At 40.7% G+C, this 13201-nt stretch overlaps 1 protein-coding gene across 1 annotated transcript in view; it reads right to left on the minus strand.

Moving 5' to 3' along the window:
* Window positions 1-13201, minus strand: part of LOC139373282 (ATP-binding cassette sub-family B member 6-like) — a 37350-nt gene that overhangs the window by 9773 nt on the left and 14376 nt on the right. The window contains exons 8-13 of the mRNA XM_071113616.1: window positions 8035-8144; window positions 7111-7176; window positions 6789-6914; window positions 2983-3059; window positions 2679-2742; window positions 2157-2242 (exon numbers count right to left, since the gene is read on the minus strand). Of these exons, the coding sequence (XP_070969717.1) occupies window positions 2157-2242; window positions 2679-2742; window positions 2983-3059; window positions 6789-6914; window positions 7111-7176; window positions 8035-8144 (529 nt within the window). The remainder of the gene's footprint in view (window positions 1-2156; window positions 2243-2678; window positions 2743-2982; window positions 3060-6788; window positions 6915-7110; window positions 7177-8034; window positions 8145-13201) is intronic.

The raw sequence follows: 13201 nt of genomic DNA on the forward strand, positions 1-13201 counted from the left end.
AGCGGTTAATTTGGAAATTGGGAGGTGCCGGAACAAAAAGTGAGCCGAGGGAGGGTGACCTGGGGGGGGGAACACATGGGGAAAAAAAGAAAATCACCTTTATAATAAAGAATTGCATGCATATAGAGGTGCTTGAAGAAGTTGCACAAATGGGGATTATTTCTTTTTAAGTTTAGGGTCTGGGATTTTTTGTTGCCTTTCATAAACACATTTCTTGCAATTCTACATAATTTTAGATGACTGGGGACTTGAGCAGAATCTTATTTAATACGTCACAAATGATTGAAATGACATTCTACTTTGACACTGACAAACAGAATCTGAGATCAATTAAAAACGACCTTGTATTGAATCCATCAACTCGATTCAACCGCGGGCCGATTATTTCTTAAGCGGATGGTCGGGGGGCCAGAACATAATTACAAATCATTTGTAGACTGCAAAGAATCGATCGCAAGAATCCCAAACAGACATAATGTTTGACTAAAACAAAATCATTTCAAACCTGGCTTGCGTTTGTATACGATCAGGTCTCTATTATGCGTGGGAATACTTGGGAACAAATGTCTTAAATTAAAATCACTTGGAGTGGATTACCCAGAGTTTTTAGTCTTTTATGTCCAACAATGAAAATTCACTCAAAAATGTGTATTATTTGCTCATATAACATGGGGGGGCCAAATAAAACCTTATTCAGCCCACGGGCCGCCAGTTGGCCTAGGTGTGTGGAGTGACACAAATGGTAAAATATGAGGAAATTATAGTCCTAAAAAAGCTTTCCAGTTTCACTGACTCACCCAATGATGCGCAGCTCACTCACCGGCTATGGCAAAATTATAGGCCTACTCCACGGTGTAGTAATCTGAATGATTTCATTTATTTCTGAATAGACAGCAGTAATTCTGTAACTTTGGCAAATGTATTTGCATTTATCAAGGGTGCTCAGGCACGTCCAGCACTCTTCCCAGGGATATGTTTCTACAAGGAAATAAACAAAGTGCAACACTGCAGAGATTAGAGTTGCAGGCTCATGTCTATCAGAGCAGAGAGAGGGAGGGAGATCATAGAAAGTGAATCTCATTCTATTTCCGAGAAAGATACATGCACGCTCCTCTCTCTCACACACACCACAGCAATGGCCACACATTGGTCTATACAGGCTTCAATGTTGCGCAAACCATAAACCTGGACAGGCCCAACACAGATCAATTCTTAGAATATCAGGCACGTTTTCACATTACGGTATGAGATTTACAGGGTAGGCACTTGAATTAACTGATAGATTTTATTATAATTTTGAAATTGCAAACAGTGAAACACAAATATCTAAATGTGTATTTCTTATTTAATGTTTGTTAACAAACTTAACTTTCAATTATGTTTTTTTGTTATTGTGAGATAATATTTGTGTATTATCAATATTTTCTAAAATATTACAAAATGTTTCTAAAATAAATGATGTTTCTTTATACTCTAATTTTGTTTTCTGTGGCACACACTACTGGTCAACATGAGCTACCAAAATGATTCTGAAGTGTGCCAGGCCTTGCAGTCCCAAGATAGATAGTGGGGGGGGGATTTCGGGAGGCAAGAAAATAGTTTTGCCAAAATCCCCCCCCCCCCCCCTTCTAATTTCTTTATGTTTGTGGCTAGATTCAATTACTTTCTGCGGCACACATCAGAGTCACATATTTTCTATAGAAGAAACTTCACATCAGGATAGGCAACCAAAATGAATAATTAATGTATGTGTGTTATATTAAACAGAGGAGGGAGTAAAATGTAGGCAAGCAATAAACATTTCAGAACTACTACTAGTTGATTAAGGGAGAGATGACGAATTTTGGCAAAGAGATATATTTATTGACTAATAAACTTGAAAAAAATAGCCAAACCGAAAACTGCAGACATTACTAGTGCCTCCCCGCAATCAAACCGACATAAAAAAATTAATGAAACGCAGCCTAACGTGATCAGAAATCTCAACTAGCAAGCAAGTCACAGCAATGAAGAATTGAGTGCGGGGGGGGGGGGGGGGGGGGGTTCTGACAGGGGGGAATATTTTCGGCACAACATCAGAAAAAATTGAGAGGTGCTGGATCATTAGTCCAAAGAAGACCTAAAAATACATCTAAGTGATCTAAGCAAGGACTTACCCGTCAGTGTAGCTAAAGTACACATTCTCAAACTCCACTTTTCCCAGTTTATAGAGAAGATTCCCTGCATTCACCACGTCCTTCACCTGAAGGGAAGTTAAAGTAAATCTATTTGACCAAAAAACTATTTCCAATAATGCAGTGCAAAGAAATCCTGACAGACACCAAAATGCTGGTCATTGACTCTCGCGTAATTGGTCAGCTGCTCGATTAAGTTCTAGGTCCACACATGTTAAGAGAAGAAATCAATTGCTAGACCATGGAGTGGAACTGGAACAAGGAGCTCCACTCTCTCTGTTCGCAAATTACGGGCAGAAAGTCTATCCCACTTCTGAAATTCGAAAGTTCCTAAGACCTGCGAAATCGTGATTTGTCCAAATAACCCGTGTCGAAAAACCAAACACTGGAACTACTACTGCTCGTTATCCTACGCATCCCAATCTCTCGGTTAACACGCATAATCTTCCCATGAGAGATTGACTAATGTTGATGATGACCATCGGCAACCAATTTCAAAATTACCTCCTCTTCTTCGGTGAAGAGCTTAAACATGCTCTCCATGTCGATGAAGGACTTCTGGATGATTCTGTGGAGGATGAAGACCAATGTATTATACAGAGCCTGTTTTGCATTAGGGGTACTGTAATACATGATGCCTTTCATAGATTTATCTCAATAGTCTAGCTTCATTTGCTTGTGTCTTTCCTGATCTAGTAACACATGACAGGTGAAGCAATATGCTTTTAGCTGTAAGTGATAGCCATAAAGGAGACTAGGGAAGGATGTAAGGAAGTAGAATTGAAACTCAGCCCATAACACCTCTTACCTGTAGTAGGTTCCAAACCAGTTGAGAGGGGTGTAGAGCTGGATGATGTAGGTGCCAAAGAGGATAAAGTCTCCAAGCTGGGGATAGAGGGCATTAACCTGGTTAAATGTATCATAACACTTCACACACCATATTTATTATTAAGAAAAACATGTAACGTCACTCAGTGTTAAAGGATTTTTTTCTTCGAAAAATGAATTTTTCAAGCATGAAACCATAGCAAGGCTGCTTGGCCTTATAGTGATGCAATACGTCTATGTTTTGATTGATTGATTTGATTTTGATTGATTTTGTTTGTCTGCAAGGCAAGCTGCAAGAATAATTTGCTTATTAGAGTACAATGAAGATTTAGAATCTAATGTAAAACATAGAGACGAAAAACAGCGTAGCCCTAGAATAGTGAAAGAGAAAAGCGGCCTGAGATTGAGGTGAGAGTGTTGAGCTTTTCGCACTACTGAGCCAAACCCAGCTGCAGTGGCCTAGTTATGCCTCCAGACATTCACCGTAGTTGCTGGAACCATGCTGAAAAGCACAATGTGAAAAGAGCCAGCAGTTTGTTTTAGAATGGCTCAATAGTGTGAAAAAGGTAACAAAATGAGTATCTAGGCCCTTAACATGAAGTTGTAAAATACTGAAGTTGTAAAATGGTTTCTCATCCTGAAAGTGTCTGTTTAACAAAAACCAAACCAGTTTTACAGTTTTTCCTGGCTCATTGACTATTATTGTCAGGGTGAGGAACTGTTACATTCATTTGTAAAATGCTGTCATTTCAGCAAGCCAAGACACCCACCTGCTCAGATTTTTCTGAAATTGCTTGTGTAGTTAGAAACAGATAACATTTGCATTCCTGTAAAATGATTTTGTTATATTTTAATCTCTGAGAAATTAAGATAATTAATTTCATCCAAATATGCCCTTTTAATTTTTAGGATTCACATAATATTCAACAAATATAGCAGTGGGGTATGTTGAGACATTTTTTACATTCGCTACGTCAAGGGAAATATACCATTATTTCTGACAAAGATTTCTACAGTACACACACTACATGACCAAAAGTAGGTGGACACCTGCTCGTCGAACATCTCGTTCCAAAATCACGGGAATTATTTTGGAGTTGGTCCCCCCTTTGCTGCTGTAACAGCCGCCGCTCATCTGGGAAACAAAGTACTGAGTAAAGGGTCTGAATACTTAGGTAAATGTGATATAATTATTATTTTTTTATATACATTTCCTAAAAAAAACAGTTTCTGCTTTGTTATTGTGGGGTATTGTGTGTAGATTGTTTTTCCCCCTCATCAATGTAATACATTTTAGAATAAGGCTATAACGTAACAAATGTGGAAAATATATTATTTCATGACAAAGCAAATTTAAAAAAAAATTTTTGCTAATGAAATATCAAGTTTACAAATAAGTATTTGGTCACTAACAAAAGTTTATCTCAATACTTTGTTATATACCCTTTGTTGGCAATGACAGAGGTCAAACGTTTTCTGTAAGTCTTCACAAGGTTTTCACACCCTGTTGCTGGTATTTTGGCCCATTCCTGCATGCAGATCTCCTCTAGAGCAGTGATGTTTTGGGGCTGTTGCTGAGCAACACGGACTTTCACCTCCCTCCAAAGATTTCTATGGGGTTGAGATCTGGAGACTGGCTAGGCCACTCCAGGACCTTGAAATGATTCTTACGAAGCCACTCCTTCGTTGCCCGGGCGGTGTGTTTGGGATCATTGTCATGCTGAAAGACCCAGCCACGTTTCATCTTCATGCCCTTGCTGATGGAAGGTTTTCACTCAAAATCTCAGGATGCATGACCCCATTCATTCTTTCCTTTACACGGATCAGTCGTCCTGGTCCCTTTGCAGAAAAACAGCCCCAAAGCATGATGTTTCCACCCCCATGCTGCACAGTAGATATGGTGTTCTTTGGATGCAACTCAGCATTCTTTGAGTTTTTACCAAAAAGTTATATTTTGGTTTCATCTGACCATATAACATTCTCCCAATCTTCTTCTGGATCATCCAAATGCTCTCCAGCAAACTTCAGACGGGCCTGGACATGGACTGGCTTAAGCAGGGGGACACGTCTGGCACTGCAGGATTTGAGTCCCTGGCGGCGTAGTGTGTTACTGATGGTAGGCTTTGTTACTTTGGTCCCAGCTCTCTGCAGGTCATTCACTAGGTCCCCCCGTGTGGCTCTGGGATTTTTGCTCACCGTTCTTGTGATAATTTTGACCCCACGGGGTGAGATCTTGTGTGGATCCCCAGATCGAGGGAGATTATCAGTGGTCTTGTATGTCTTCCATTTCCTAATAATTGCTCCCACAGTTGATTTCTTCAAACCAAGCTGCTTACCTATTGCAGATTCAGTCTTCCCAGCCTGGTGCAGGTCTACAATTTTGTTTCTGGTGTCCTTTGACAGCTCTTTGGTCTTGGCCATTGTGGAGTTTGGAGTGTGACTGTTTGAGGTTGTGGACAGGTGTCTTTTATACTGATAACAAGTTCAAACAGGTGCCATTAATACAGGTAACGAGTGGAGGACAGAGGAGCCTCTTAAAGAAGAAGTTACAGGTCTGTGAGAGCCAGAAATCTTGTTTGTTTGTAGGTGACCAAATACTAATTTTCCACCATAATTTGCAATAAATTCATTAAAAATCATACAATGTTGTCGTAACTGGCCGCGACCGGAAGGTCCGTGGGGCGACGCACAATTGGCCTAGCGTCATCCGGGTTAGGGAGGGTTTGGCCGGTAGGGAAATCCTTGTCTCATTGCGCACCAACGACTCCTGTGGCGGGCCGGGCGCAGTGCACGCTAACCAAGGCTGCCAGGTGCACGGTGTTTCCTCCGACACATTGGTGCGGCTGGCTTCCGGGTTGGATGCGCGCTGTGTTAAGAAGCAGTGCGGCTTGGTTGGGTTGTGTATCGGAGGACGCGTGACTTTCAACCTTCGTCTCTCCCGAGCCATACGGGAGTTGTAGCGATGAGACAAAATAGTAGCTACTAAACAATTGGATACCACGAAATTAGGGAGAAAAAGGGCTAAAAAATAATAAAATAAATAAAAAATAATCCTACAATATGATTTTCTGGATTTTTTTTCTCATTTTGTCTGTCATAGTTGAAGTGTACCTATGATGAAAATTACAGGCCTCTCTCATTTTTTTAAGTGGGAGAACTTGCACAATTGGTGGCTGACTAAATACTTTTTTGCCCCACTGTATGTCCGGGAGCTTACAGGTGCCTTGGTGGAAAAGGGGGGTAACATCTCACAGAAAGAACTGGCAAATCTGGTGCAGTCCATGAGGAGGACATGCACTGTAGTACTTAATGCAGCTGGTGGCCACACCAGATACTGACTGTTACTTTTGATTTTTACCCCACCTTTGTTCAGGGACACATTATTCAATTTCTGTTAGTCACATATCTGTGAAACTTGTTCAGTTTATGTCTCAGTTGTTGAATCTTGTTATGTTCATACAATTATTTACACATGTTAAGTTTGCTGAAAAGAAACGTAGTTGACAGTGAGGACGTTTCTTTTTTTACTGAGTTTATTATTATTTATTTATTGAAGATGATATAAATCCTATAAATTAAAATAGCCAATTTGGGTGCAATCAATTAGCTTAATTTATCTTAGATCAAATTATACATTTCAACAAAACAATGTTTCAGGAATGCTAATCTTATCTGTTTCTAACTAAAGAAAGATTTCAGCACAATCTAAGAAAGTGGGTGTCAAAATCCTCTTCTCTTTTCGAGGTGGAATGACCCTTAAGCTAGCAAGCACTCTGAGCTCAGTACCTTAAACTTGCCCTCCTGGAAAAAGTAGGCACAGAGCAGTGAGCCTGCCAGTAGGCCTGAGCCAACAATCAGGTTCTGGGTCTGGTTCAGGAAGGCCAGAGAGGCTTGGGTCTTCCATTCTGAAATCTAGGATGGGAGGGGACAGACAGACAGAATGCAAATGCAACTGCAACATTAGTAGAGATGGAGAAGCTCGAACTATGCATGCATCTAAGGTGGTAAAACACATCTACCCGAATAACCAAAGCAAGCACTCTGGTGTAACTTTACACAGATCTACATTCTCAACTCTTCAGCATTTGACATCTATAGTCTAGATTACCTGATACTTCAGGATGGCGTCCTCAAAACGGTTCACTTCATAATTTTCTGCGTTGTAGTACTTCACCTGTTGGAAAAACAGTCATGAAGCAACTTTGAAGCTGCAAAAATGTAATGTGTTTGTGGACAGCTTCATGTGCCAGGTGGGGATTCTGGAATGTGTTCATTAGGCACCCAACAGACTGAAACAGGGAGAGACTACCTGGACTTATTTTTCATTTTCTGTTGCAAAACATTTTTTTTACATTTTCCTTTGTGTGTCCTGTGGTGGTTATTTCTTTATTATCAAATGAGGAGAAACAAACTTATCACACAAGTCAGAGTTGTACTTAAACAAAAATATTTATGAACTTATTAATAAGGAAAGCAGGTCATGATGTGAGTGCTCTGCAATAACAAGGCTGGTCAACCCAACACTCTTGACTGTTGGGTTGTGAGCCCTGACACAAAGAATAAAAATATATTGTATAGCAAAGATACACCCACTTAGTTTACATGACAAACAACAGATATGTGGAATGGGTCACAAGGTGAGACTTGATATAAGAGAAAGGAGTATCCCCCAGCCAAATAGTATTTGTCATGTAGACTTTTCTTATTGTACAGAAACCAGAGTTTGGCCCCTAAGACAAGGTTCCTCTCATACCCGAGGCATCTCTCCCTGGTACCTAACAGTAAACAAACACCAAATCATTCTATGAAATGCATGCTGTAGGAATTAATCACCAAACCATTCATAAATCAAAGGCTCCTCTCAGTTCACACACACAGATAAGCGAGTACTAATATAAGCCTATTCTATTGCATAAAACAACCATTTGATGCAATAACAGTATTATAACTTAATCTTGTAATTTATCCACTATAGTACTAATGAACACGACCCAAGTATTGAGGTTATAAGTCAATGGGAGCATCTCCGTACCGTCTCAAAGTTGAGCAGGGAGTCCACTGCCTTGGACTTGGCGTTGTTGTCCTGGGTGTTCATGTCTCGCCTGTACTTAGTCCTCCATTCCGTGATGATGATGGTAAGGGCTGGAGCAATATATTGATGAACCATTATGAAATATTACATTGTTATTACCAGGGGTTGGAACCCGTTCAGGGAACAGAACCAAAAAAAACTAAAAATGAAGAAGGAAACTGATCTCTAGTGTTCCGGAATATAACCATTCTTTTTAAATCTTGAGAACCGGTTAATAATGAATGTTATTTTTTGTTCCAAAAATATTCCTCCAGATCTATTATGTTTATATAATTCTGTAAAGTTATAATGATAGTTATTGAGTACCACAGTATGAGCCATAATACCCATAAAATCTAGCGGTCAAACAAGGAAATGGTTCCAAAAAAATGGCGCCCAGAAGAAGGCTGACGTGTCTCCAACAGATTGTGTTTTTTTGTTTGTTTATTTGCTCTCGTTTGTAACTTGTTTTTTAAACTTATTTTGTACATAATGTTGCCGTTACCGTCTCTTATGACCAAAAATAACTTCTGGACTTCAGGACTGCGATTACTCACCACAGACTGACAGAATCCTTTTTTTCTCTTAACGAGTCAAACGAGCCCAAAACCAACAACATACTGCTTTCCAGGGAACAGGCCCAGATCCCCGTGATATGCATGAAAAGGAGGTGGAGAAAAAGGGGCCAGAGGGCGGGCTGCCTTTTGAGAATTTGTAGGTGATCGAATAACTCACTTCCATCCATTCTGCTAGCAAACGTGCAATCTTTGTAAATAAAATAGATGACCTATGCGCACGTTTAAACTACCAACGGGACATTCAAAAATGTAATATCTTATGCTTCACGGAGTTGTGGCTGAATGATGACACTATCAACATACAGCTGGCCGGCAGAATAGAACAGCGGCGTCTTGTAAGACAAGGGGCGGCGGTCTATGTATTTTCGGAAATAACAGCTGGTGCACGATATCTAAGGAAGTCTCGAGCTATTGCTCGCCTGAGATAGAGTATCTCATGATAAGCTGTAGACCACACTATCTACTTAGAGAGTTTTCATCTGTATTTTTCGTAGCTGTTTAGACACCCCCACAGTTAGAGGCTGGCACTAAGACAGCATTGAAGGAGCTGTATTCCGCCATAAGCAAGCAAGAAAACGCTCATCCTAGTAGCCGCAGACTTTAATGCAGAGAAACATAGGCAACATCTGCACGGAGCTAAATGGTAGAGCTGCCGTTTTCAAGGAGTGGGACTCTAACCCGGAAGCTTATAAGAAATCCTGCTATGCCCTCCGACGAACCATCAAACAGACAAAGCATCAATACAGGACTAAGATAGAATCGTACTACACCAGCTCTGAAGCTCGTCAGATGTGGCAGGGCTTGCAAACCATTACAGACTACAAAGGGAAGCACAGCCGAAAGCTGCCCAGTGTCAAGAGCCTACCAGACGAGCTAAACTACTTCTACGCTCACTTTGAGGCAAATAACACTGAAAAATGCATGAGAGCACCTGTTGTTCCAGAAGACTATGATCACGCTCTCTGCAGCCGATGTGAGTAAGACCTTTAAACAGGTCAACATTCACAGACAGATTACCAAGACGTGTACTCCGAGCATGTGCTGACCAACTGGCAAGTGTCTTTACTGACATTTTCAACCTCTCCCTGTCAAATTCTGTAATACCAACATGTTTTAACCTTTTGTGACTAGGGGGCAGTATTTTCATTTTTGGAAAAATAACGTTTCCGTAGTAAACGGGATATTTTGTCAGGACAAGATGCTAGAATATGCATATAATTGACAGCTTAGGATAGAAAACACTCTAAAGTTTCCAAAACTGTAAAAATATTGTCTGTGAGTATAACAGAACTGATGTTGCAGGCGAAAGCCTGAGAAAAATCCAATTCGGAAGTGCCTCATGTTTTGAAAGCGCTGCGTTCCAATGCGTCCCTATTGAGCAGTGAATGGGCTATCAACCAGATTACTTTTTCTCCGTATTCCCCAAGGTGTCTACAGCATTGTGACGTAGTTTTACGCATTTATGTTGAAGAATACCCGTAAGCGGCTACATTGCACAACTGGTCACCTGATGGCTCCCAGAGTGACTCTCGCGTAAAATACAGAGGTAGCCATTATTCCAATCGGTCCTACTGAAAAATCAATTGTCCCGATGGATATATTATCGAATAGATATTTGAAAAACACCTTGAGGATTGATTATAAACAACGTTTGCCATGTTTATTTATTGCCATGCATATTTTGAAAATCTGAGATGACAGGGTGATTAACAAAAGGCTAAGCTGTGTCCTTTCACTTGTGATTTTCATGAATAGGAATATTTTCTAGGAATATTTATGTCCGTTGCGTTATGCTAATTAGTGTCAGTCGATGATTACGCTCCCTCATGCAGGATGGGGAGTCACTAGAGGTTTTAAGGAGACCACCATAGTGCCTGCGCCCAAGAATACTAAGGTAACCTGCAAAAATGACTACCGACCCGTAGCACACACGTCTGTAGCCATGAAGTGCTTTGAAAGGCTGGTCATGGCTCACATCAACACCATTATCCCAGAAACCCTAGACCCACTCTAATTTGCATAATGCCCCAACAGATCCACAGATGATGCAATCTCTATTGCACTCCACACTGCCCTTTCCCACCTGGACAAAAGGAACACCTATGTGAGAATGCTATTCATTGACTACAGCTCTGCATTCAACACCATAGTGCCCTCAAAGCTCATCAATAAGCTAAGGACCCTGGGACTAAACACCTCCCTCTGTAACTGGATCCTGTACTTCCTGACAGGCCGTCCCCAGGTGGTAACAGGTGGTAAGGGTAGGCAACAACACATCTGCCACGCTGATCCTCAACACAGGGGCCCCCTAGGGGTGTGTGCTCAGTCCCCTCCTGTACTCTCTGTTCACTCATGACTACACGGCCAGGCACGACTCCAACACTATCATTAAGTTTGCCGATTGAGGCAATAGTGGTAGTGCTGATCACAGACAATGACGAGACAGCCTATAGGGAGGAGGCCCGAGACTTTGCAGTGTGATTCCAGGATAACAAACTCTCCCTCAACGTGACCAAGACAAAGGAGATGATTGTGGACTAGAGGAAAAAGAGCACAGAGCACGCCCCCATTCTCATCGGCGGGGCTGTAGTAGAGCAAGTTGAGAGCTTCAAGTTCCTTGCCGTCCACATCACCAACAAACTAATATGGTCCAAGCACACCAAGACAGTCGTGAAGAGGGCACAACAAAACCTATTCCCCTTCAGAAGACTGAAAAGATTTGGCATGTGTCCTCAGATCCTCAAAGGGTTCTACAGCTGCACCATCGAGAGCATCCTAACTGGTTGCATCACTGCCACGTATGGCAACTGCTCTGCCTCGGACCGCAAGGCACTACAGAGGGTAGTGCAAAAGGCACAGTACATCATTGGGGCCAAGCTTCCTGCCATCCAGGACCTCCATACCAGGCGGTGTCAGAGGAAGGCCCTAAAAATTGTCAAAGACTCCAGCTACCCTAGTCATAGACTTTTCTCTCTGCTACCGCACAGCAAGTGGTAACGGAGCACCAAGTCTAGGTCCAAGAGGCTTCTAAACAGCTTCTTCCCCCAAGCCATAAGACTCCTGAACATCTAATAAAATGGCTACCAAGACTATTTGCATTGCCTCCCCCCTCCCTCTTTTACACCGCTGCTACTCTCTGTTGTTATCATCTATGCATAGCCACTTTAACAACTCTACCCTGCACATCGACTCTGTACCGGTACCCCTCTGGATATAGTCTCACAGCTGTTATTTTACTGCTGCTCTTTAATTACTTGTTACTTTACTTCTTATTCATATTTTTTTTAAACTGCATTGTTGGTTAGGGGCTTGTAAGTAAGCATTTCACTGTAAGGTCTACACCTTTTATATACGGTGCATGTGACTAATAAAATTTGATTAGATTTGAATCATTTTCCCACCATTTATTTTAGAAACACTTAAAATAAGGGTGGTGTTTCGTGTAGGTTTATCCTGGCGTGACGTTTTGATTACCGTGTAAATCTCTCAAAGACTAAGTGACTTTTATCAATATATTTGCCTGTATTTATCACCCAAAAATGAAATGCTAATTAGCTGCTAATGTGGAGATCATAAAGAACTACAAATTGAATGATCTGGATTAGACTGCCAAAAAGAGGCAAAGGTAAGAATCTCTGAATTAACTACCTAATGTTAGCTAAATTGAACAATGAATAAATTGGCAACATTTCTTTAAAATTTACAATTCTTTGAACTGTCTTGTGTAAGTTTTAAAATATACACAATACCTGTTACCAAAGGTGTCAGCGAGAGATGACTTGCAGGAGCTGCAGGGATTTGTAGTCTTGCATGATGTCTACTTTGATGATAATTAGCATTTTTGATTCTGAGAGTAAATAGAGCTGAATTATATGTATTTTGTAAAAAAAAATTAATACAAATACATTGCTGTTACTCAATGTTTATTATCTATGCATAGTCACTTTACCCCTACTTACATGTACATATTACCTCAATGACCTTGATTAACCTGTACCTCCGCACGTTGACTCGGTACCGGTACCCCTGTACAGAATATAGCCTTATTAATGTTATTTGTAGTGTTGTTGTTTTTTTCTACATTTGTTTATTTAGTAAATATTTTCTTAAGTAAGCATTTCACAGAAAGGTTATATTTGGCGCATGTGAACAATTGGAACCATTTCCCTGTTTGACCGCTAGGTTTTATGGGAATTATGACACCTCCACTGTGGGGCTCTATAGCTCAAGCACATTCTAGTTCACGTCATGTCATGATGATGTTCAGCGCTTCAAGCAAAGCACCCTCCATGTCCACCGCTCTCTCTCGCTCTCCCCCACCGGTGAAATTTCAGTCGCATCTCACACCTGCACTTATCTATAATGTAAATCTGACCAATCAAAAATGTAAACTACTAGCTGAAATTTGACTCCAAAAATTGTCATTTTTCATGAAATGTCCTCTTGGATCACTGAGATTAGGATCTGTACTTATCTATTTCATAATTATTAATATGTTTTTTGATCAGATATTATGCATTTTACCACCATTTTTGACAAAATTCACATTA

Source organism: Oncorhynchus clarkii, chromosome 18, assembly GCF_045791955.1.
Source record: "Oncorhynchus clarkii lewisi isolate Uvic-CL-2024 chromosome 18, UVic_Ocla_1.0, whole genome shotgun sequence".
Taxonomy (NCBI): domain Eukaryota; kingdom Metazoa; phylum Chordata; class Actinopteri; order Salmoniformes; family Salmonidae; genus Oncorhynchus; species Oncorhynchus clarkii.